At 38.6% G+C, this 27,012-nt stretch overlaps 1 protein-coding gene across 7 annotated transcripts in view; it reads left to right on the plus strand.

Moving 5' to 3' along the window:
- The first annotated feature begins 8,545 nt into the window (after window positions 1–8,545).
- EGF (epidermal growth factor) overlaps window positions 8,546–27,012 on the plus strand; it is a 61,642-nt gene continuing 43,175 nt past the window's right edge. For all 7 annotated transcript variants that reach the window (XR_009747663.1, XR_009747659.1, XM_061478602.1 and 4 more), the window contains exons 1-5: window positions 8,546–9,193; window positions 18,383–18,514; window positions 21,918–22,117; window positions 23,099–23,280; window positions 25,916–26,146. Coding sequence is in view for 5 of the 7 variants with exons in the window: in XM_061478602.1 (XP_061334586.1) it covers window positions 9,067–9,193; window positions 18,383–18,514; window positions 21,918–22,117; window positions 23,099–23,280; window positions 25,916–26,146 (872 nt within the window). In the remaining 2 variants the exon portion in view is untranslated. The remainder of the gene's footprint in view (window positions 9,194–18,382; window positions 18,515–21,917; window positions 22,118–23,098; window positions 23,281–25,915; window positions 26,147–27,012) is intronic.

Raw genomic sequence — 27,012 nt, forward strand, 5'->3', positions numbered from 1 at the left:
TGTTCTTCGTCGTATGACAAAAAGTTATTTTATGATATATATGATATATATATGACAAAAGTAGAAGCTGAATACTTGATCCACAGACCACTATGACTTGAAGAATTTTTAATACGTGATAATTTCTGAAGGTATAATTGCTTTGTTGTGTAGTAGTGAACTACTCTTATTTTCAGTAGAGCTAAAGGAATGTTGTCAATTGCTAGTTAATGTTTGCTGCTGGGTGCTCTCTTAGTCTAAGATTGAGAAAAGAAATGTCCTTTTCATATGCTCATGCAAGGCAACTTTGGGACAGGTGCAAAAAACATATCCTGAAGCTTTAATAAGACTGTCCTCTTCTTTTGCCTATGCTTTTACTAATATCTTTTAAAATATTAAAAAATTTTTTTAAATATTTGTCTATTTCAGAGTATCAGGCCTCAGTTAAGTTTTACTAGTTTAAAAAACATGTAAGTAGCCCCTGGAGAGCACATGATAGAGCTGTTCTCCTATCCAAGGACCTGATCCCTATTTACTTCTGTGAGAGAAAAAATACATGTACTTATTTATAACAGTGTTGATGGTTAAGACATAAAAGAGACCTAGTCCAATGTTTATAATGCATTAAATAGGAGTTTGATACTGGCTTCAGTGTGCTCAGGATCAGTTTCCTCTTCGTGTCTGGCAGCAGAGAGCTGTCACTCTGAGTATTTTGTCTTGGAACGTGAAGAAGAAACTCTGATCCAGCAACATTTGAGGAGAGTCCCCACCCTTTGTCCACATGTTTTGCAATGATGAGCGGCTGTGAGCACTGTGAATGTATGCAAGAATGAGTTTCTTTGACTTCTATGCCAACATACATAAGGTAGGTCCTTCTATAAGTCTCTCTGGAGGTATATAGATGATATTAGAACGTTATGGTTTGGCCCAGATATTTTAGGTATTTAGGTTTCTTCTTACGACGCGTTCTGCTTCGCCTGCCAGCCCAGCTCTAAATAAGGCAGTCAAACACAAATACGCAAATGGAGAGGTTTCTTTAGCATTGGGAAACACACGCAAACTCTCAGAATAGATTTCCCGTGCCCCTCTCCCCTTACTAGAGTCTTGTTTCATTTTGGAAAACTGGGCATCTATAGTTAATTTTCAAAGCACTGCCCAAGAGGTATACCAAACCCTCTCCCATGGGCATTGCTGAGAAGGATCTGGGTGGGTTCTCCTTTTACAATTTTGTCCTGATGCCCAGTTGATCTTAAATGCAACAGGATTGTAATATTATACAGAATGGCCTTGAGGTACTCTAATTTTAATAAAGGTACTATAATAGATTGGGGTGTATCTCATAGATGGTGATTTTGGATTAGCTCCTGTGTTCGCTATTGTGGTTTCAATTCGATAAATTGTGAAGTGACTTGAGAGTGTAAAACATTTTTTTTATATAGTGTATAAAGCAATGAGTCTCAGAAATGCTCTCTTATACTATGTTAAGCTAGCTGGTCAGTTCCTGCTGATGTCCTGTGGTAAGTCTAGCAAACCCACAGAAGGCTTCGGTATTTTTAGTCTCCTAGCACTAATAGAATTAGTTTGCACTTTGAAAAATAAAAGCTTCAATAATATAGTGTAAGGATTTTTGGTAGAGACATAGTATAAACATTAACATATTTCCTTTGAAGGAAGTGTACTTTTACTGTGCTTTCCTGTGTAGAAGTAAACTTACACTGCATTCTGAGAGTAACAAAGCATGTTTAAAAGTTTTCCAGTGCTTTGCTACATTTTTGGGTTTTTTTTCTTCTGTGGTTTTTTTCTTTGTTTTGGTTTTTGTTTGTTTTTTTTTTATTATTATTTCTGATGCAACTAATACAGTAACACAAATTAATTTCCTCCTTTTCCTTCTATTTTGTGGCCTAATTTGTTCTCTTAATATGATCTTATCAGTAATTAATTAACATTCTGCAATTCCGAATACCACTTTACATACAAGGATCTCAGTGTACTTTATGCAACTTTCATGCAAGAGGGAAGTGCTGGTCCTTTTTATTCGAAAAGATGAATAGTGAGGTGCACATATCTCACACAGAGTGACAAGATCACACAGGAAGCCTGTGGCAGCAATGTAAATGAAATGAAGGAATCTTTTACTATGCTGGGCATATGGTTAGAGAATCTGTCTGTGTGTCCATAGACATTTTAAGTTGGAAAGTCTAACTATGCCTGATTTCACTATTGCTTTTCCTGGTTTGGAAGTGTAAGGCAAAAGCTATGCAAACCAATGCATACTGGCAACTGTAAGGGAGGTCGCTATATCTTTCAGGAATCTGTTTGGTCACTCTTCAGCTAGGCAGACATTGCTCGTTGCTGTGCAGCTGAGTGGACATTTTGTAAGAACATATGCGATAGTTAATGACCGCTTTGATTGTTGTTTGTTTGTTGGTTACAATCTCTTGTATGCTGTTCTGTTGCAAAATGATTTTCCTTGGTCTTTAATGCTTAGCCCAGTGCTTAATACTTGCTTCATCAGCCCCTGAGACCAATCCTTTGTTAGGTTGTTCCATTTTCTTCAAAAACACCATGAGACTAATACTAATTCTGACCCCTGTGGCTAATTTCAGGGGATTCCTGTAGTGCATTAGTGTTGTACAGAGGCAAAGGGACTACTGTGAAGAACTGCTTCTCCCTTTTATGAAATCATCCCTGTCACTTGAGTCTGAACTACAGCCTCTGTATTCACATTTCCACCAGCAATACAGAATCTGTCTGAAGCTTTGGAGTATGCAGAACCATTATCTAAAAGTTAAATATAATGTGGGCTATTACTTGTACTTAATACGCCTGCCTTTTTCCGCACTGCTCTTCTCTCCTTGTCCCTGTCTAGATAGAGAATTGACAGCTGTGGCCTCAAGCAGGGTGTGTTTGGTAGCTGCAGGGTTTGGATGCCAAGTTCTGGGATATCATGCTCACAGAGGCATTTGGGTCTGTGATAGGCCCTGGCACTGCACTGCCTGCAGCTGTGAGGCTCTCTCTGAGGTGGTGTCAGGTCAAGCTGCCTCCTCCATGGCAGAGCCCTTTGCTGATCACTTGCTGCTTTCTGTACCAACTACTTCCTCATATGGTATAAGAAAACCACATGCAGGACTCTTATGGCCACTGTGGATAGGGTCTGACAACCATATAGTGTTTTGCTTTAGATTTGCACACTGCCTGTAATATTATCTCACATGGTAAATAACAGCACATCAAAAACTTGCACTTCCAGTGCAAGCTTACTTTCAGCAGGCTCTGGGCAAATTCTTCACGAAATTCTCAAAGTTCAAATATTTATCTATTAGGACATATTTTCTTCTCAATATCTCTTGAATCTGTGCTATAAACTGTAGGGAAATGAACATTCCCAGCAGTTAGAAATATATTTTGTTACACCTCCTCTTGGTTGCCCACCAATCCACTGGCAAATCCCTCAGGTACCAGCTGCATGGCCACATACAGCAAAATGTTAAATTTCCATGGAAAGAATGTGGCTTGCAGCATGCTCAGGCAGTCTTCACCTCCTTGAGAGTGTCTGAGTCTGGCAGCAGCTGGGAGCATCCTGCAGTCTGCTCACAGGAACTTGGTACCAGGCTCTGACAACATCTCTGGTAATTCTAGTCTTTTGAGTTCATCTCAGGTGCATTTGCTGTGGAAAGCTGACTATGGCAATGCCTGTTTTTACTTCCACTCCTATTTATTGTCCATCTTGTTTGATTCTGCCTCTGAGGTGTGACAGAACTAGGTGAAATGGGGTTAATCTAACTAAGTGAATTTGATTGGTAAATGCAGTGATTATGTTCCACAGAGCCAGTTGGGAAACAAAAACATAAAATGTTCCCTGGTGTTTATTTCTGAAAGCACATCGTGGTCACAAGAGGAACCATCTGAAAAGGTCTGCAATGTAGAGACAAAAGCTGCCTGAAAAAGTTATTTTAATTACTCATCTTACCAGCCCAGAACTTGTGGGATAAAAAGAATAAAAGTAGCAATACCTGTGATAGGTGGACTCAAAACAAGAACCTATGGACTGATATTTAAAATCCTAATATCTTATTGGTATCAGTGAAATGGTGGGTGCTCAGCAAGCCTGAAAATCACTGAAATCAGATTTCAGCCAGTGTCTTTGTCCTCAGAGATCTGTTAGAGTGGCTGTTGTACTATGTGAACTAGAAATAATTCTGCTGTGGGTGAAACAGAACTATCCCTGGGATGGAAACACAGCAAAAAAAAACCATGAGGAGGCTACATTTTCGACCTTGATAGTGAAGTAATGCCATACCTGTTACCAAGGTCCTTTCTTAAATGGTCTCATGTAGCAAACTGCATAGATTTTATTCACGCTAACAAATGACTTGCTTTATCTTCACTTTTATCTCCATTTCGGAGAGCCAAATGACTGTTTCAACATGCTATTTAACTACTCCTTTATATCTGCTAACATAGAGGCCTAATGTAGTCATCTAACATTGATAAATGTCATAAGTCAGTAATGTGTTACGTGGCTTCCCCAGAATGTTTTGCTCTTGTTCTGACTGTCTGGATATAAGAGAGAGCATATTTAACTTTCTTTCTTTATCCTTCTGTGGATTCCAGAGTGCTCTAGCTGATGAAATAGTATTCACTGTACAGCAGCTGGTAAAAGGTGCCTGTCAAAATGTTAAACTTAAAACTGCTTTAAAAAGATGGTATTGGTTATAATTAACAGTATGGTTTTAACACAGACTTTTTTTGTCTTTTCCTTAAGATCAGATTGCAGTAGGAAAAACTGTAACCTTAGCAGACAGGACATGGGTCTCAAGCCACCAAAAAAAAATGCAGTGACTTTTTGTCGTAGTTGCTGCTCTGAAAGGAATTGAGACAACTGGAAAGAGATTATTTGCAATAACACTTGGTTTTCATAAAGCTTTCATGATCCAAAGCCCTGCTCTTTAATTAATTTTACTAATAAATTAAATTACAACATCCTGCCAGACAAATATTATCTTAAATTGCTGAAGAGAACAATAAGTGACATGCTTGAGGACAAAACCAGAATGACCATCATACCTTGGGAGGAGATTTCAGGCATTCCTGGCTTTCTGAGATCACTGGAATATACCACTCCTCTCACGCTGTGCCTCCCCCTGCTCTGTCTGACAGGCAATTTAATATTGCATAATGTCCTTTTTGTCAGAATTGTACACGATGCAGGCTCAACCCGCTTAAATTATGGTAGCAGTACTGAATCAAGCAGTGCCATGTCAGAGAAAGTTGTGTGATCAGTCAGCCATTCCCACAGTGACCCCGAGATCAGACTTCAGTAAGTACATGAAATGCATGGCTTACGCAAAGCTGTATTTTTCCTGAAGGCTGTCAGGAATCTCCAGTATAATCATAAAAGTTGCTTGTGCCAATCAGCCACTGCACTGGTAGCAATACCTTTTCTGACAGAATGACACAACATGTTGACCAGGGGCTGGCGGGTTCCCTGGGGCCACTGGGGGGGGATCTGGAAGCTGTTCGGTGGGATCTGAGTGTTCCTCACTGCTCTATGCTATTTGTACTAGAGATGACCACTACAAATTTGCTATGCTATTTCAGTGAACTCTTGCATTTAATTATTAACCTGTGTTGGCAGTAATTGGGATTTTGATGACTATTAAATGTGATTTTAACCAGATTAGAATATGCCTAAAGGTAGAATCAGACTTTCAGAGGCTGACAAGAAAAGAAGTCAAAGTGCTAACAAGCTATCTAATGCACAGTAAGCAAGAACAAAAAGCAGTACATGATTTAAACAATGTGCCAGCTAGTACAATATAGATTCTGAAAACCCTGGGAAACTGAGGGAGGGCTGTTTCCTTCACAGTGTAGAAACAGTCAGAACATGCTGTCCTTGAGCTAGGTAGCAGCAGATCTTTGCCAGGGGTAGGAGAGAAGACCCTCTCCATTTGAATTGCTAGCTTCTCTTTACCAGCTTTGGCAAAGCAAACCTTCCAAAGCTAGTTGAGACAGCAGGAAGTCCAAAAGAAAAGGCTAAAATGGGTATTTGTTCATCAGTTTCTTGAGTCAGCAGGTCAAGTTAAACTAAGTCAGTTCTCATTAGATGTATTGGGACAGATAATTTTAAGATCATTTGGGCTGATTCTGTGGTGAGCCCTACAAATGAGACTGCTGTGTTAATTTACTCTGATTTATGATATAAGTGCTAGAATAAATTTCTGTACTTAATAGCTCTAGGTGAACACAATAGTTTGCTTTGTAGAAACAAGTTTGAACAACTTCTTAAATATGAAATGATTTTAGGTGTGAAGGGATTATTGTGTGAAGTATGCTGAATCATTTGGTGAAAAATGGTATGTTTAAAAAGTTCAGGCGTGGTACAACCTGATGCATTTCATATTTAATTGAGAACTTTCTGGCTTGGTCTAAGGGTCTTCTTCACTTTCATGTAACTTATTAACAACATCCTTAAGCCTAGATCATATTATGGGTCTCAGTGTTACTTCTGACCTGAGCTATATTTGGGTTTTGAGAGTAAAAAAAGTAATCCCACTATTAAGAGATTTTTCTTCCTGTTTTTAAACCATTCCTATGCTTCTAGGATAGTAAAATTAATGACTTTATTAATCACTCTTTACCTGACTGCAGTGAAAGGATCTCTTTTTTCAGAAAAGATCATTGTGGTATTGGTGTGTCAGACAATCCTCTCTTCCCTATTACTTTAGAGAAAAATGAGAAATTCTGGGGAATGCCTCTCCTGTGTTTTGAGTAAAGGCAAAAAAGGAAAAGGATTGGAGGGGTGGTGGTGGTTTAGAGATTAAGGGAGTTGTTCAGAAACGACAGTGTGTAAATGAGCGACTAAAACATCATGGATAAGGCATAAATTGCTTCTGGGTTTTAATAGGAAAGGGAGAGCTTTTGTCTCCTTCAGTGAGTTTGCCTGAGTCTGCCCTGGAAGAGGTCAGGGCTGCGCTGGGATGGCCACCCTCACAGTCTAGCAAACACTGCTGGTGGTTGCTCACAAAGAAGTGACACATTCCTTTTCAGCTGTTTAGGTTGCCAGCTCCCAGTTTGAACAGTGAAGAAAACTATGTGAGGAGGAACCGATGGCTGCAGAATTACTAAAAAAGGTTCATGTGGAACGTACCACAGCTCCTGGGTAGGACCCTGTAATCCTAGAAGGGATGGCATTATACTCTGTTTTCACACTGGTTTCCTTTTTGTATTCCAGAGGACTGTTTGGGGAAGCAAATGCTGTTTGGCATGAGTCTAGCCCTGCATAATTTACATTGCTGTTATTGTATTTTATAGCATGCAGAATAGAGACTCAGTTCTGAGCAGAGTATATGGAAATGTGGCTGCCATTTGTCAGTCCAGGTTTAATTAGTTGCATTAGCTGTAGCAGTGGTGAAGCAAAGAAATGAGTGTTGCCTGCACACAGGCAGAAACATCAAGAAACAGTTGCTTTTAATGGAGCTTGGCCCAATTTATAATTAGGTTTCATGCTTCTTATTTTCTGACAGTGCAAATCTGGACTCCTTGATTCAACTAAATACTGGGGGGACAGAATTCCCGGAGATGCAACTCATAGAGCTGTAGGTTACTGTCTGATGCTGCTGCTGTATCCAGCTGTTGCATTAGTATTTATTTGAATATAACACTGCAGAAATTAAAAACAAAAAAAGGGGGGGAGAGGAGGAAGAAAAAAGTGACAGAACCAGAATGCCTCACAGTAGTTAACTCAACAAAGCCTGGCACAGTCAACCATTTAAACACCTGCTTGAATCTCCGCAAATTCAGCAAATTACTTATTCCTGTGCTCTAGAGCTTTGCAGTTCTGGGAAAAAAGGATTTTTTTTCAATACTGGAAGAATTATGAGCTTGATGCACCTGGAATTTCTCTAGTTTATATACCTCAGCAAAACAAGTGCAAAAGAGCACTGCATCACAACAGTAGCTTTTTACAGCACTGGTGTGTGCACATAAATGACTGCAAGACTTGAGATGCAGACTCAGAAGACATTGCCCCTGCCTCAGACAGCAGGTATTTTCCTGGAAGTGCAGAAGGGCCAAATTCAGACCTGAGAGAGATGGTTGCAACTTCTTTGAAATCAGTATTACAAACGCACACCCTAGGTCTGAACTTCACCTTAAGCCAATTTGAATTTTCAGTTGAAATGTATCAGAGAGACCAGAAGGACTTTTTTTCCCCCCCCTTTTTGCATGAAATATTTTGATGACAAAGTTTGCTTCTGGTGGTAAAACACATGACAATATTAAAATGAATGCTGCTAATCATGATTGAACAGACATGGTATAAACCTGCCTACAATCTCTGAGAAATAAAACTTAGCTGGCATGCTGCAGGTAGTTCTCAAGCAGGAGGGGCTGCTTTTCTAAATAGACTTTATTTATTACGTGTGGCTGGGTATCTGCATTCTGGCTCAGTTCCCTGTAGTAAGGAACTGACCACATTACTATTTGCAAACACAGGGTTCACTCAAGTGGTACTAAAAAGAGAAGAGGTGGGGCAAGCGGAGCTTTAAAAAGGAAAGAGAACTCCGTCCAAGTTTGTATGCAAAAAGCAACTGCGTTTTGGAGAAGGAAGGTACCTGAAGATCTCGCTCCCTGTACTCCACTAAAAGCTGTGGTGAACAGTTTTCCAAATCTGCTCCTTTTAAGATTTAAACAGCAGCTTTGCTTGTTGCGAGGAGGTTCTCAGTGATCCTTGCTAGCATTGCTTTTAAGCTGCGTTAATTTTGTGGCAAGAGTGTCAGGCATTTCATACTTGGCTTCCAAAAGAGAAAAAAAAAAAAGAAAGAAAGGCAAGAGGGAGAGAAAAAACCGACGAGTGTGTGGAAGAAATCTCCCAGGAATTTCTTCAAGGTTGTGGTCAGACACAGCAAGGGCTAAAGTGTCAAGAAAAGCAAGGCAAAGATAAAACTTGGTATTGTGATAAGATGTCTGAGTGTAATGTAGGAGATTGCAGAAACCTTTTGGGATTACACATGTTCATCTTGCCTTGGATATGACTGAATACAAGCTAGTTTTTTTCTAGTGACAATTCAAAAAACCCTCAAGATTATGTTTCTCTTCCTTGTTGCTTTTTTGTCAGTGGTTTTTAAAATTGGCTTTGTTAGCCTTTCAGCTCTGCAGCACTGGAACTGTCCTAATGGATACAGATTGAAGACTGAAAACTCTGCTTGTATAGGTAAGTTTCCTGGCCATTCACAGATTAAGAGAACTGTATTTGTATTCTCTTAATTGAACTTCATAATTTTCAGAGTTTTTTTTACAGATTATGTGTGTGTTGTACTGGCAGAACTGATAAATCAGCCTCTCGATACCTTTTGCTTGTCATAATGAATAGAACTCATTTTATTTAGTTGTTCAAAAATCAGTCACTTCTCTGTGATTTTCTTTCTCAGAAAGCAGGATAAACTTTTATAGGCTGATTAAGAGATCTGAACTGTTCCCTAGTTACCAGAATTCATTGACATATCTTTATTGTGTCTGCATTTTCAATACATGTGCATGCTCATATTCATGCTTGTGTATATGTATAATTTGTATATTGGTGTATTTTTGGATTTCTATATGCATATAGAAAGTATTTTAATAATTATGTGTTATTATATACTTAGATGTGGGCTACACAACTTTGAAAACTGTTCTTTCTATGTTTATTGGTGCATGTAGGTACGTGTGCTTATATTTAATAATATGTTTCATACAATACATGAATCACAGGCATTTGATACTGTAGTACTAATGTCTGGGTGAAATGTCTGACTCTAATATTAGCATAATCACCTCTACTGATATGGAAGTGATTATATTAATGGAGGTAAAATACCAGTTCCTATTCTTTGCAAAGTGTAAGACAAAGAATGTCAGAACCCTTCTCACTACCTTGCTGCCTTAAAGTCCACATTGTTTTAGAAAGCTAGAGCCAATGAAGTGAGCTTTGCAGTAAGGAGATGAGAAAGCACTCTGTAAGGATTCAAGCAAACAGACCTAATACATGGAGTTAATGCTTTTGCTTTAGATTGCTTGGGCTTCAGAGGCTCTGACTCAGTTCTTGACATGATTCCATTAAATCAATAACAGGTGCCTCCTCTGCGCATTCTGCCAAGAAATGCCATCTTGTAAGCTGAAAATACAAGTATGCATGTTAAATGCACTCGTATTGACAGAGGAGGAGCTTGGCCTTTTTTTTTGTGCAAATTATAAAGCTGACTGAAGGTTTATCTGAGAGCCAAACACACCTAGGGTGCTTCCACACTGATACTTCAATACAAATGAGAAGCATACTTCAATTCAAAGCAAAAGCATACTTCTGAAACTAATCTCCTTGCTGCCACCTCTTACTATGCTTGTCTTCACACCGTGGAGCACTCTCAATGTGTACAAACTGGATTCCCTTTAGGCCAACCTAAACCAGAAATTGTTCCCATAGGAGAGCATCTATCCTCTGCACTGTTGATGGCCATTTGGTCCATGGGACCAGAGTAGACTTTGTTCTCCATAACCTCAACCTGAAATATATACAGTGTGCATGTCATACCTTCAGCAACTGTTGCACCTTATGGATCCAGTCCTATGGGTCCACACCATTTGCTAGTATGTAGATAGCTTCCACAAGCTAACTATGATGTACATTGGTTATGACTTCTACATTATTGCTTTGCCCAATTAAGAGCTCATGTATTGTGAAAGAATCCTTCTGACATGAAGGGAATTGCTTGGCTATTGTTTGACGAGTCAAAACGCACTCTAAATACTGACATTTAAAAGCCTTCAAAGATGTACTTTTTTATCCCAGTTGACATATTTTGCATATTGTTGCGCATCACTCTTCCTCTAATAGAGACGTAATCTATCCTGCATTATGTCTTTTCTCTTGAAAATTAGACACATTCAGCTTCTGTATGAATGGGGGTGGCTCTAGGTAAAGCACCAAAATGGAATGACAAATAGTTCATCAAACTTTGCAAGAAATAGTAATAGAGGTCTTTTGTAAGACTAATAACTCCTGTGTAGCCCAGACCGTTTTCCTTTAGAGGAAGAAGGTTGCATGTTTTCACTGGGGTCTGAGAAAGATGGGTTATTTAAAGGTAACTGAGTCCCCTGTTCTGACATCAGCTTAAAATAAATGATTAAATCAAGATGGCAATGACAAAAATTGCAAAAGTGTTTCCAATCTACCATAACTTGCTGATAAATGGATACATTCATTTACCAGACTAGTCTTGTTCTAACCTCATGACCTGTCTTCCCATACTTTCTGTCTTACAAACTTTGCTGTTGTGGGCCCCTCTGAAAGGCCTCTTCTCTCTTGGCATACCAAGTCAGGATCCAAATAATATCTCTTAAAATAGCTGTATAAAATTATGTGAGACATTTAGGGTTAGATTTCATTATCCGTCCACAGGATGAGAAGGTCTTTGATCTTTGACTATCCCTAGAAATAAAAGGAACTAATTAAGAAGTGAGCTATTTAGCAACGTAAGAAGAGAACAACCTAGACCTTCATCCGTAGTGCCAGTATGGAAAATAAATCTAGAAAAGCCTACACACTTTCCAGTAAGTGTGGCTTGTAACAATTCACTAACAGACAGCAGACACCTTTCCAGTTCATGGTAGTCCTTATGGCTGGCGAGATGCCACCTCAGTCACAGACGATAAAGAACATTTTACAATTGGTATATTTATTACAGCTCACCAAGAATGGTTGCCAAGCCACAGTTCAGCTTGCTGTCACTGTTCACAGTTCAGTAGTATGAGTCATGTCTCCCACTCACCACTTTTATGCCCACCTTCAAAGCCTGCCTACAGCTTCCTACCACTTGCTTCCACTGCACCCTCTCTCTCACATAAGTAATGAACTAGAATATCATAGATCCGGTCTTCTGGTCAGAGCATGACCTGTGTATCCAGCAAGCAGAGGAAAGGACAGGAGGAATCTATTCCACCAAAGCACCCTTCGGTCTTACATTTCATGTCAGAATTTCACCTTTGCTTAATCCCCTGTAATGCAATGGTCTCTAATTAAGAAGATACCCTAGCACATCTCATCTTTCACCGATTCTATGTTACACAGTCTGGGCTACACAGGTGTTGTTATTTCTACAAGGTAATAACATGTTCAGAGTTGGTCCTGGGAGTGCTTTGATTTCTGCATGTGTGGTACACCAGAAGATGGGCCTTATGCCTATTGGAATCAGTTGTCTGTGCCTTCCTGAAGTACTCCTTTAACTCCTTTATTCTCTCATGTTGTACAGATGCTTTCACCACTCAAGACCAAAAAGTTTCCCACGTGTCACTGTTTATCTGAAGGAACCCCTACAGCAGCCTCTTGCATTATCAGCTTTAGACTAGACATTAATGCCTGTCAGTCTTGGCCTATCCTAGGTAAAGATATTATGTTCCGGATATTGGAGGTGTACTTTGGCTTCAGGGCTGACTTTGAAATATCACTTTGTCAGTTTTAAAAACAAAGGGAGACTTTTACTAGAAAAAAAACCAAACAAACATCAATATTGTTAAAAAGTTTTTGAAGAAGGCAAAACACAACCCACAAATTGAAGTTTTATCTTAAATTCCACGCATCTGTACTAACTTCTGGCATTAACTGATTAGACCTTGTCACTTCTTCAGGGCTAACATACAGCACATTCCTGCAGAGCTACAGCTTGCAATTGAAGGTGACAACTGCAGCTATATAGGTCAGCTTTTTTGGTCAGATGCTTCTTTCTGTGTCTCAAGCTTTCCTTCTTTATTTCTAACTGTTCACCACTCTCCTGCCATGCAGCACTACTGATGAGGAATATTAAGTTATTCCTCTTTGTGTTACATTTTAAATTTATTTTAATTAGCTAAATCCTGGCTTCACTTTGCTCCATAAAGCCTTCTGAACACATACTGTTAAAACTTATGTTATATTCTGCGAAATATGAAGTGCCAGAACCTTAAGTTATCCTTTCTTTGCAACATTGCATGAGGAGTAGTAAGAGCCAGTGAAATGGATAACTATGTTGTCTACCTCTGCTCAGACATAGGGATAAATCTGTTGAGACCCTACTGTATCCCCCTGTATTTCAGAAGAGCTGCAGTCAAGGCATGCTTGTTTCCTTGTTTTCAATAGCTGTCTTTCAGCTAGCTCACTTCATATTACACTGCCCTGAGGAAAGATGCTTGAAAACATTGTTACTAAATAGTAGTGAGGAATTCTTGAATATGGGTCTGAGCCCACAGACCAATTCACAAGAAGATTCCCATTGAATTCTCTGGAAATTGGATACAGCTGAATGTGGACAATTATTATCTTTAGCTGTAAAAACTTATATCAAAAAATGAAGGAGATAAATCTGGTACAAGAAGTGACAGAAGTGGTATCACACATCACATGAAGCTTAACCCTGAACAGGGCTAAGGGACAGACTCCAGGACCATTGGTTAATACTACAAGACTCATCATCAGTTTTGCTCAGTAGAAAATAGAAGATATTAATTTTGTGTTCTGTTTTAAACAAAACTGACTGCTTTCTAGTATCCAGGTTGAAACCTGATTTTAAAGGGATCTAGATGATGGTATTTGTTGATGTTTTTCAAAGAGGGCCAAGTGACAGCCTCATTAACTTCATCTTTGAAAGGCAAGCCAGTAAATATTATCTTGCAAGTTACATGATCCAGAAAACAGACATCCATTTTGTAGTTACTAATTTACACATAGAATTTATTCTGAAGACAAAACCCAATTTTTATTTTTTTTTTTTCAGTGCCCAAACCTTTGAGGTCTGAGTCCAGATGGGTAAAAAATTCAAGACACCGTAGTCCCTTGAGATATTTTTTTACCTTTTCTTTTCAAGATATCTAAAAATGTTTTCTAAATTTTATTTCTAGTCTAAATTTGATTCTACTTTACACTTGATTAAATCATATGATTGCTGTCATATCTGTGATATGATCACCTCTGTGGCTCTGGACTGGAAGAGTTCAGGAGTTGGTAATGACCTTATTGTATTCACACTGTATTTCTTACCATAGTATTTGAGCACTTCGTAGCATCTATCTTTAAAGAATTGTGGGTGATCAGGTTGTGCTATAAACCTCATTCAAAATCAGAGAGAGAAGATACTGAGCTGTGCCTCATCTATCTTCCTGTGGCCTGCTGAGAGATGGAACACATTTTTCCATTTCTGGCTATCTTGTACTCTTTGAGATGTATGCTTTTAACAAAATAGGTAAAAAGCATGGGCTGCTTTCTTTGTAACCCATATGAAATTTCATGTTCAACCTTACTGAAGAGATTGTGGTGGTGGCTAGATACAGCAAACTGAATTAATTCCCAGCCCAGATCCAAAGGAGCCAAATTTGAACGAGGTTATTTGAATGTGTGTATCTGCACATGCATATTTTATGTATATAATGTATGTATTTGGGGCCATAATGAAAAGCAAGTTCTGGCTCACTGTGGTTTCTCTGTATCCCTGCCAGGCATACTAATGTTTCACCTTCTGCAATCAGAGCATTTCTCAGGACTCTCAATAAAGTAGCGTATTTGTATGCAAAGTCATTGAGAGCTGCCAACATCATGATGACATGATTCATCGGTTTTGCTGATTCTCAAGGCATTTTTTGCATAAAGAAGCCTTTGAGAACTGACCAGAACCTCATTCTTCCTTTCAAGGCTGGCTGTCAGGGCATTGCAGACAGCTTTTGTGTTCCCTAAGCCGATTTCTTTCACAGGGTAAAGTTCCCACCAGGGGATGTGGTTGCCAGGACACGTAAAACAGCTACAGGAGGATGCAACTCCGTGAATTGTTTTGGCACTAAGAGTGCAGGTGAAAGCACTGCTAGTTACACCTGATGGATGGTTTTATGATCAGGTTCTCCTAAACCTTAAGAAACAGCCTTCCCCTCTCCCTCTTTCTTTTCTTTTTTTTTTGTACTTTAAGCAAAGAAGAGAGCATAGGACCCTCTTCCATTGTTAGCACCATAAAAGCTGAATGTTCATAGTGCTGTGACATGTTTTATAATAGTGCTGTGTCTGTTGGTGTTTCCTGTTTACCTCTGGAAGGGGCATTCTCCGGTGGCTGAGCTGTCTGTCACCACTGAACCCCTCGTCTTTTATTGAACTGTTATTCTTCCTTTATAGCCTTTCTTCAGCTGGGGTGATTGCTTGCTTTTCAGCATGGGTGAGAGTTGCTTTATTATGTGAACTTTGGTGGTGATGAAAATGGGCAGATTGATAACCCCGAAATCCTTTCTTCAAGAACAATTACTGGGAGGCAGTGTAAATTCTTGTAGACTGATCAATGAGCATGCTCTTTCTTGGAGAGTCTGTTTTGTACACTCATATAAAGCTAGAAAATCCATCCTGTAAATAACAGGTCGTTGTACCAAGTTACCTAGGTACATAGCTCAGTAATCTGTGCTTGGTTAAAGTATGTCTTCCCAATCTGATCCTGACTTGAGTATATCCACAGACATTTTCCATACCTTCACAGTTTTTCTTGGTAGCTAGTTCCCTTAGCGAATCACACTTCCCGTTAAAATGTGAACTTAATATCTAAATCTGATTTCTCTGACTTCAATTCTCAGCCATCAGTCCTTATTAAAACTTTCCTGCAAAAGGTTGTAGTGTCCTTTAGAAAATAAGGTATTTTTCTTTATGAAGGTATTTACATACTATGATTAATCCTTCTCCCAAGACCCTTTCTGATAATCTAAGCAGATTGAGTTAAGTGTCTCACGGAAAGGCAATTTTCCTTACCTTCAAATCACACTTTATATCCTTGTTGTATATACCTCCTAATTTTCCAGGACCCTGTAACAACCAATATCTAAGAAATACAAGCAGTGTGCCAATACAGTCTCAACATTGTTTTACACAGAAGTAAAATTATTTCTCCACAGTCATTCATTTCTCCTGTGTTTATATGTGTTGTGATTTGAATTTTCTTGCCCAGTAACATGCTAAAAGGTAACTTTTCTGTCCAGTATGAACACAATCTGTAGGTCAGACCTACCTTTCTTATTCTTCTTTAATGTACTCTTTGTCGATCAAATAATAGTTCTCTCATCAGTGTTTCACATTGCTCTCTGTTTTTAGCAATGTTACATCTACACAGTCGCCTTCATCACCCATACTTGTGATTTCCTTATAGGAATAATATCAGGTTTATTTAACAAGATACTATTGTCATAAAAGTACATTGACTGTCATAAACTACACTGTAGCCTTTATCAACACAGGCTTGTACCTACTTTTGTACTGGTGACCAGATCAGATTAGCTGTCCAGCTTAGACAGCCAGTTGCTCCATTTGAAAACCAGTGCATCAAGGAGAGATGCAAACACTGTCCATACCTGCAGACTCCTTCAGGTCTCCGCTGCTACTGACAGCAGCTGTGACAATGAGCTGAGGTCACCAAAGCCCTCCTCTATAGGCTCCCAAAGAGCCCTTTAGTTTAAATCACATGCAGGCAATGTTAGTCAGGAGTAGCTAGTTTTAAATTGGTGACCTGGAGCTCTTGGTTTCTGTAGCCCATTAACAAATTTCTAAGATAGTCAAACCTTTCTAGAGGGAATTTGGAGGAGTTATTCTTTTAATGCGGTGGAGAATGGCATGTGCATCTCTAGTATGTGTGGGAAAATATGCTCCTGAAAGCAGATTGCTTGAAGAAGATTGTGGGTTAGAGTTAGAGTGCTTTATGGAATTAAGTTGCTGAAAATGCTTCTGCTTTACCTTCATAATCTGTTCAACAGAAATCAGTTGCATGTGCTCCGATTACATTTCGTACATTGTCAAATTAGTTCTTCTGCTATGTGGAGCATAAGATTGTGGGAGAACTCTGAAAACAATTTGGAAACATCACTTAGTCTGTACAGATACCTTATGTGGCTGTAAATTTCTAACATTCTTATGAACAACTTTGATACCTGACACACAAGAAGCCCCAAAACATTTTCTGCTACACGTAGTTTTTTAAAGGGTTTAAAGAAGCAAGTTTCCCAGACCCATGGGATATCAGAGATCTGGTTGTTTGGCTTTCCCTAGAAATTTAATTCAAAGTGCTGGTGTGAGCTGGTTAAGTTGCAGTTCCTTGTAGCTATCATGAGGTACCATTTCTGACCTTTGAACTAGGGGAATCCTCACCTAATGCTCCTCCTGAAATACTGTGGTGATTTGCACTTGATTCAAATAATCTCGGACAAGTTACCCATGGGGAAGCATTTCCATTGCCCTAAATTCTTGATCAGGGATACAGGGAAAAAAAAATATTGTGCGCTATCCTTGGAATAACTCAATACATATATGTAGTTTTGGCTATGAGCCAATGTCCTTCAGTGACTTAATCAATCAAATGTGTCTTTAAAATAATTTGTATTGATTCCTTTTTTTCCTATATGTGCAAAGTCAGACAGTCAAACCCAGAACAAAAGTCACTGACATCAAACAGAACTTGGGGAAGGAAAAAGCTACTCTTTAGAGCAACCCTCACAGCAGTTATACAAGAAATATACCAGGATGTGGTACTGTCAAATGTGAAGCACCTCAGGAAGTTACTATCAGATGCATTTGTTTTCAGTAGGAACTGAAATTTATCTGAATTTTCTAGGACAATCATCCATGGTAACACCAAAGGGGTTAATTTCTTTCCTATTAGTTCAAAATATGCTCTTCAGAGGTGACTTTTCTCTGAAAAATAAAGTCCTTAATTTAGGACTTAATTAATAGTTACTGCCTCAACCCCTGATAAATCACCATAAATATGTTAAGTATCTTTTAATTCCTAAAGGCTGTAGCCTACCCTACCAGTTAAAAGCCCAGTTTCTAATTAATTTGCTTGTTGCCTTGGCTTGGGCTTGTTGCTGTCAGAATACTGTGGGGGTTTTGGGGTTTTGTATGTGTGTTTGGCTCAAACCAAAAAGAGCTTACTGTGGAACTCAATGCTGTGGCAGCCTGTTTGCTGTTTTGCTGTTTCCTAAAGTTTGGTAATTTGTTGGCAAAATTATTACTGTGGAAAGAGGGTAAAGATAAAATGAAGCAGCTGCAGGCAGCATTTGCATAGCAAACAGTAATGCAAGTCACAGAAATAGAGAACAAGTCAAGTCTGTCCCCTGTGTTTGGGCAATGAGACCAGAGTGCCCAGACACCAGGAGAACGGTAATTCCCTTGGACACTTTTTTAATGAAAAATAAAATCACTGTGCATTTGACAATGGACAAAACAGTAATTCTGAAACTAATGCATGAAACAATACAGCCATCCTTTCCTTTTTTAATGAAGAGATATTAAATTCTGTGACCAATTTATTATGTCAAGGGTATTCTTTCTCTTTGCTACTTTTGCTAGCTGAATTTTCTTCATCCGTTCAACAATGTGTTTCAGATATTGATGAATGCCTTGAAGGCGGTTTGGGAACCTGTGGCCAAACCTGTGTCAATGTTCCAGGGTCCTACATCTGCTCCTGTTTGCCTGGCTACACTTTGGACATTGACAAAAGGTCTTGCTATGTGAATGGTAAGGTAATTTTCTCTTTTACTAATGAAAAAAGAGCTTTAGATATTTAAGTAGCATTATTTTTCAAGGAGAACCATGCCTGGCTGGTCCCTACTCACAGTGCCTGGGGTGTTCTTTTTCACTGGTGGAAAACTGCCTCTTGTACTGTGTAGGTAAATGGCAAGGCCAAAGTGGGTTCTACAGAAGAGTGATGGTGAAGAATGGAAAGTATGGTGGTGGGAAGATGAATGAACATACAGAAACAAACAAACAAAACTAAACAATGACTTCCAGTTTAGTCGAAACACTCTCTCTGTGTGCTCAGAACTGTAAACTCTCTTATCCTTACTGCTTCCAGGAAAATACAGCAGTACATAAGATTTTTGCTACCTTTGCCTCTTTTAATCTCTTGGTGTTGATGTCTTTCCAGTTTGTTTAGGTTATAGGGGCAGTGCTGTGAAATCAAAAGCAGGAAACCCTTAATTTTGGTTTGGTCCATTAGCAGTTTCTTAATAAAAATGAATGCTACTGTGAGTTCTTTCTATTCCTTGTTCTGTTCTGAATGTATAAATAGTTTTTGATGCGTAAGAAGCATTTAAATATCAAAAATTTTTAGCCTTTCAAAGAGGAGAACATACACAGTTGTGGCCTTTGAATAACCTTAATTATATCCTCAACAGATGCTACCTAGGGAAAAAATTCTAGTTGGATTTTATTGATTGGTTTAATCCTATGTTGCATCTAGAATACAAGGTACGAGTGCTATGGATTTCACCTCTCGCCTCTCCTCCTGGGTTTCCTGAATGTTTGGTTTTGGTTCTTTCCTGGGATATGTTAAAGCTCCCTTCTTATCCAGGAGCACTGGTTTTTTTTTTCTGCCTAATTTTTACCTGGGACTCTTGTGAATTCAAAGATATGATCTGACAGGGCATGTTTCTGACCTAGGAAGTAGGAGATGTGCTTGAGTTCCTGTGTATGTAGACTCTGGGACTATGAACGTGGGTAAAAGTATTCTGTGCAGCTCCCAAATTAGCGCCAACACAGTTACTTTAGTCAACTCCTAGAGTCATTGACAGAAACACATGACTCACAAAGATAGATAGATTTTTTTTTTAATTAACTATTTTTTGAACTGAAGTGAAACCAAACATGTTACCCTACCCCACAGTGATATTTCTGCACAAGTATCTTTCAAAGAACAATCCTACCTGAGGACTTCAACTTTTTAAAAAATGTTATTACTGACATTTGTAGCACCAGGAGAAAATGACTGATTGTTCAGGAGACGCTGTGGTAGATAAAGAACATTTATGTTAGGTATAAACCTTCCTGTAGGGGGTACACTAAGTGAAATACCCTCATGTTTTAAAGACAGGAAGCTCTTTAATGCCTGTGTTGTTTACCTGTCAATTAAACCCTTGACAAAATTAAGACCCAAATCTGACTGGTGCCTCCGCAATAAAAGTTTGATTGTTTGGTCCCTAATCCATTTGCAACTGTCATTCACAGGTGCCCGATAGGAAATTCAAAGAGTGGAAAGGACAAAACCAAACTATATAAATGCTCTTAGTCAACTAATTGGCAAAAACACAGGCAGTACAGCTGCCAAATTCCTGAGATAAATCAACCTTGCCGCACCTCACCTTTCATGTACTGTTTACGTAACGCAAGTCTTCAGAGTTTAAATATTCTCACATGGGGGGTTGCTCAGTGCAAATAGCAGCAGAAAAATGGAGTCACTAAAATCCTAGAAGCAGCTGTTATAACTGAGTGATAGCTTGACACTTAAGATACAGCAGTCTGTTAGGATAGAAACAAAATTGTAAACAGGAGAAAATGGCATCTTGGGTGCTTGTCAGAACTTTCTTCACTTGGAGAAATCAAAATTGGTCTCATTTCTCTGCTGTGAAAGGGGTTGCATCAAACAACCTTGCAATCATGATGAAGCTGGAGCATCTGGCTAAAATTTGGACAGGTAAAATCTGTTCAGTTTAAAGCCCCAGGTTTCATACTAATAATAAAAATATTTAGCTAAAAGTTTGCTAAACTGGCCAATAAAAAAGAGTTTAATTTTCAAAGATAACTGTGCAAGAAAACTTATGAAAATGTACCTTTGAGTCTTTGATGGCATCCTTACCTGATAAATAGAGAGTTGCTTCTGCACCTCAGGAAGATCAATTCAGCAAGTCATTGCACAGGCTTGAAAGCTGTCATTCTGTTGGTTCTATAGCAATAATCTCATTTTACTGTTACTTGGTTAGAGCATTACTTGTATGCCATGATCTGTTGTTTCAAGCAACTGTGTTAGATACCCCCACCATTCTCACCGCAATCAGATTATCAGATTTCTTTGAATGCTATTGTTGGTAAATTAAGGAGTAGGCTGTACACCCTCTTTTTTTTCATATATATATATATATAAATGCTTCTTTTTAAAATGAAGGCTAATTGTGTCTGGTTACCTAAAAAACTCATTTCCTCTGCTACACACTTGGCAGATATCCATGATACTCAAATTGCCTAAATGAAAACCATTCTGGTTTGGAAATGCAGTTAAGGTTCCTAGGGTAATATTAACCTTGCTCTATGGTGAAACCCTAAAAATAACAAAGAAACTTGATAAAACCTTGGTAATGTAATCTGCAGCCCCAAGCATTCTGTCCAACTAATTATACTTCCATACCTATCACCTGGTTTTAAGGCTACATTAAGACTATTTGGACCATCTTTGTTACTCACCACTTTCAACCTTAGTTGGATTTCTAGAGCATAGGTCATAATTGGAGCGCCTTTCATTTTAACACTTTTTTGTTATCTTACTAATACTCTTTTACCCTTCACTCAATTTGAATATAGTTTTTGTCTGGAACAAGTAGTTGGTGTTGAGCCGTAGAAGTTTTAGGTATAGATCTTCTGGCTTCCTTCAGCCTTCTGCATCACAAGAAACTTCCACAGACTCTTGCTTCTACCTTTGCCCTGTCTTGGGATTTTCAATTTCCCTGTTCAGATAGCTAAATTGAGACTCCAAACCACCTGCCTGTGATAAATTCTTGCTATAGTACAATAGTTGGAAGCAGTCTTCAATTTAGGGATGCATCCATGGCATAATTCTTGCAACCTCTGTAGGCAAGCATGCAGTGGTTCTTCTGACCTTAGACTAGGCTGTAGGTTTTGCCATTACTGGCTAACAGACACTGCAATCTCAGTTTCATGACTCAGATTTTTGACCTAACTTTCAGCATTAAATGTGAAAGGACCATTAAATTTATGTTGTATTGGCTCTCTGAGATATGCCTAGAAGGTTATCGTTAAAATACAAGATAGATGGTTAGATCCTGAACTTTCTCTTTGGCTACAAAAATACTGATGAGAATTTAACACAGAAAAAATACAATGCTTATCCATTAATTGGTCTCTTTTGCAGACCCTGCGCCATTCCTACTATTTAGCCATGGAAATGCCATCTTTAGAATTGACACTGAAGGGACCAATCATGAAAGATTGGTGACTGACACAGGTCAGTCAATGTTTATGGATTTTCATTATACAGAAGAGAAAGTGTATTGGGTAGACTTTGAAAGGCAACTACTTCAAAGAATTCACCTGAATGGCACAAAACAAGAGGTAAAGTAATAAATTTTCTGGAATTCTCCAAGTTAGGGGGCATAAAACCGTCTAAGGAAACCCCCTGCTCTTTAGGTACAATGCTGCCATTCCTGTTCATTGATTAGCACTTCAGACTTATTTAATACCTTTTGCTGTTGTAATAGTTACGTTCCTGAATCTAGGCTGTTTTACTGGCGTTTAGAATACATTTAGTATTTTCTGTGGTTTAAGTGAAGGGGTGTTAAAAATGAAGGAAAGGAAACTCAGACAAACTAAAGCTTTGAAGACAATAATGTTTCTAACATTTTTAAATTAATCCCTGGCATTATGGAAGTTTGTCTTCCAGATTACTGTAACTCAAACTGGCACAAATACTATGAGAAGAATATGCTTGAATTCCTAGTAATTTTTTATCAAACCTTCTATTGGTTTCTATAGTTGCATAAACGCTTCTTTTAGCACTTCATCCTTTGTTCAGAAAAAGCTATGCAGTTCATTGCATCTGCCTGATTAAGAAGGGCAGACAGGCTGCTGTGGCTGAACTCTAACACCGGGAGAGCCTTCTTTTGTTTGAGATTGTTAGGGTTTGTGTACCCATGTGGAGTCTTCACTGATGTATTTTAAATTGATTTTTAGGGATCAGGGTCCAGCAACAGTCTGTTAGGAGGCTTTTCATCTGTAACAGTATAGGTCTTGGTATTTCATAGTGTGCCAAATGCAAGAAGTTGTAGCTAAAAGGTTAGTCCAATGTAGTTCTCATGGAGAAAAGTTTTCCCTTTTGCATGGGGTCACTCAATTCAGAAGATGTGTAAGTACAAGGACCAAATGAAAGGGACTAGAAAAATAAGACAAAGGATCTACAGGAGTGAGAGAAAATGAAGCAGGCAGAGGAATGAAATGGGAATCTTCAGTCTGGCACTCCATTCCTTATATTGAAAGCCTAGTTTAGGGTAATCATTGGGATGCTTCTTGTTGTCAACTTCTTTCTTTTGTTTACAGAGGTTATGTTACATAGACAAAGGCATTTCAGGGTTTGCTATTGACTGGGTAAATCAAGACATTTTCTGGGCCAATAGACAGAAAGCAACCATAGAAGCAACGGACATGAATGGGAAGAAACGAAGAATTCTTCTAAGAGGTGCTGGTCATCCCACAAGGATTACCATTGATGCTGAGCAAAGGTAATTTTAACTAGGTTAGTAGTTTTAATTGAAATGGGCTCGAAATATGCTAAGTACTATGACTGTGGTTTATAGGCTGCTGGGCTAATCTGTGCACAGTGTATTATCTATAGTCCAATACCTCCCTGAACTTTGACAAAAGATAAAAGATTAATAAGCATATAAGAGATAAATAGAGAAGTGTGTGAGAAAAGCCTTCTGAAGTCTAATGCAGAATCTATACCTGTTGGTCATCAGGGAAAATTTTGCTAGTGAGGAGAGCTGAGGCAAAAGATGCATTGCTTGTTCTTTCTCAAAGTCAGCAAAATTTCAAGGCAGAGAAAGCAGGAAAGCAGAGAGCACCAAAGGGGAATGATGCCTGTAAATGCTGGGAGCTCCTTTTGCCCCGGACTTGGCACATTTAGAATATAAATTGGTGTACTTTCTGAGAAAAAAGTCTAAACTGAAAGCTGCACTCCTGTTTCTCTTGTCTCTTTGTCAGTTGCTCTGAATATTGGTTCTGAATCTACCACTGGTACTTCTGTCACTAGTAATTTGGCCTTCATAGAAATGCTTCTTTCAGCTTCAAGCCTTTTACACTGAGAACCATACTCACATGAGAAGTTTGGCCACCCCACGAGTTATCAGTGTGAGCTGTCACAGTGGTCTCGCTATGATAATTTCTCTTTACATATAAGCCTCTTCCATTAAAATTGCAAAGATAAAAGCTTTAGAAGACTTTGAGATGCTTCTCTTTTGTACAGCCAAAACATGTTTTTGTTGCCACTTCTGATTAATAGTAAAGTTGCTCCGCAGTGTGTGAAACTCTTTTAATATTAAAGCTTTTGTGTCCTTTCCTAGTACATTTATACATAAACCAATCTTCTAATGCCAGGAGCATTGCTAATATTCTTTGGAGTCTTGTCACTTGGGTAGGATTTAAAGGTCTGAATATGAGTATATGTAATATTTTCTGATTTGCTATTAAATGTAGTATTTTCCAGTCTTCGAAATATTCAGAAGTCATCAAAATCACTGTCAAATGCCATCAAAATATGCTACAAATAGCATTATAGGGATATATTTGCTCAAGTTATGCAAAAGTCTGGGGAGACACAAGTGCATATATTCACCTAGGTGTGATTCACCATGCATAAAATCTGTACTCATGTCCTTTCAGGGAGGCTAGTAAGTCAGTAATAAACTATAATCTTCTGTCCCTACACTGATTTACAAAAGTTGTGCATAGAGACTATAACCACCTTGGTTTCTTAGTTTCCTTATCTGTAAAAAGTGCATCCTAGCATTCGAACTCTGAATTTCCGGAGTATTGATGTTTATTAAATAACAGGTTCTACAGAAATGCAAACAGATATTAATTGTCTAAAAATGGCAGTATAAATATGGGGTGTCTTTCTGGAACACATTTTCACTTATACATTAGTAATCTATGATAACTGTGAGGAAACTATAAGACTATGTAACAGTGCAGAAAAGCTGTGAGGCAGGGGTTGATTCTTTCTGCTGGTTTACTATATCCCTTGCCAGTGAGATCTAATCCATTTTAGAGCCTTTAGCAAATTGTTAATCTAAGCATAGTGAAGACAGCTTTATGCAAAATTGTTTTGTACGTAGATTCTGTAATTTTTGTGAAAACAGGCAAAATGATGATACTTCTTGGAATTTTTGAGCAGAAGAAACCCAAACAAAAAATCTAAACCCAAGCATTAAAAAAATGAAATATACATGAATGGGGGATAATTTGCTATTTTGGAAGAACTGTTGTTAACCTTAGTCACATGGGTAAATCTGGGTTCTAATCCATGAATAACTTGACATATAAGTAGCTTCAGTACATGACTGTTTTGAGTATTGAAGTTGTATTTTGACTCTGTTTTAATTTAATAACAGCATAGACTGGTTGCTATAACCAGCAGGAATTCAAAAGAAACAGGAACAATAATAGAAATGGTATTTTTAAGTTAAGCACTTAAGTGATATGTTCAACTAGAGTTTCTGGAGATTCCTCCACAGGGGCAGGGGGCAATGGGAATCTGCCTGAGACATGCCTTTCCACAAATTTGCATGAGCTCCCCTTAGAACGAAGGGCTAGTTCTGGTTTCTTTCTCTGACCATATGCTGGAACACAGCAGAGAGACAGATGATAGTACATCATAGTTAAGCTGGGCTGATTCCTGCTTGACCTACATGAGAGAAAATTCTAGGATCTCATTGCTTCCTGAACAATCTCCTGAACAGCCATACAGTCTCTGATAGAAACATTTATTAACATAAGAAAACAATGGTAACAAAACTTTAGTGGTACCATAGCTTCTGTTAAACAGGCAATGCTTTGTTGTCAAAAATGATTTCAGTTCTAAATAGAGCTATGTTAAGGGAAGATCCTGAAATAGGTGAGTATGTATTAAGGAATTCCTTTGTTTTTATTATCAGTTTTGGTTCTGAAAGCATTGTGGTAAGACTGAAGATTTCTGTGTACAGGAACAACTGAAAATTGGTATGTAGCAGTGGTGTGATCTTGCAGCTGTGGTTGTTTGGTTTATTTTGGTGGGTTTTTTATTGGTTGGGTTTTTTTGTGTGTTTTTGTTTGTTTTTTCTTTTTTTTTTTTCCAAAATATGCCTCTCTTGCCTGCAGGCTATTATTTTGGTCTTCAGATAGTACTGTTTCAAGCATACATCGACTGTCTCTCAGTGGAAGTGATGTGAGAAGTGTTTTAAGAACTACAGAAAAAATAAAGGCAATCTCACTAGATCTGGTTGACAGAAGGCTCTACTGGATCCAACATGACCATGGGAAAGACATTTCCCATATTGGGTCATGTGACTATGATGGCGGAGCTGTTCGTTTGCTCAAAAACTCTGTGCGGTGAGTTTTCCTTAGCTTGTCCGAAAGAAAAGACTCATTTCCTGGGGATGTATGAAAGCTCTCTTCCTCATCCTCCCTTTCATTTTATCAGTTCATAACACGGGAAGATGTATAAAGTGTAATGCAAATGGCCTGTAACCGTAAATCTACAACTTCTGATGGGAAAATGGAAAAAAGTCACTGTTGTAAGGATAATACTGCCACTCAGTACTTTCCATCTTCGAAGCTTTTAGCAAATGATAACTACTTAATCCTTAGAAATCCTCTCTGAGTGTTTATTAATGGCCTTTTCATGCAGATAGGGAAGCCAAAAGCAGAGATTAAATTATTTGTTCAGGGTCACAGTGGGTGAGCTCAGGTGTCTGAGCTGTGCTCAAGAGAGTGAGCTAGATCAGGCCCTTCCTATCCTCCTCTAAGCCTGTTGTCCTCCTTAGCTGTCAAATGGGGATGTGGTGAAAACTGTTCTGCACAACAGACTTGTTCCTTTCTGCTCCCAAATGCTGGGGCTAAGCGCATCTGAGGTGGCTGTTAGACCCATGTGCTGTTGGGTACCTTTGATATTTGGTCTTCATGCTTTGCAGTGGTACATATGCTCTATAGTATGCATGTTTTTTGATGAGGTACTCAGGAAAAGGTCACCTGTATCACTGCAGTCTCTGTCAGTATGGCTAGATTGGCATATAAGTAATAGGGATTGGCCACAGCAAAATGAGAAAAATACATGTTTTTACTGGCTTTCTGATTTAAATATGCAGAACACCATTTGCATATGGTGGACACGAAGCTGGTTTCTCCCTACATTGGAGCTGATACCTAGGCTTTCTCTGTCAGTTGAGTCAGTCCTGAATAACAGCTCATATAAGCTA

The sequence above is a fragment of the Pezoporus flaviventris genome, unplaced genomic scaffold (assembly GCF_033815535.1).
Source record: "Pezoporus flaviventris isolate CSIRO_AGI_PZ_B2104156 unplaced genomic scaffold, CSIRO_AGI_Pfla_v1 ptg000002l, whole genome shotgun sequence".
In the NCBI taxonomy this organism is placed as follows: domain Eukaryota; kingdom Metazoa; phylum Chordata; class Aves; order Psittaciformes; family Psittacidae; genus Pezoporus; species Pezoporus flaviventris.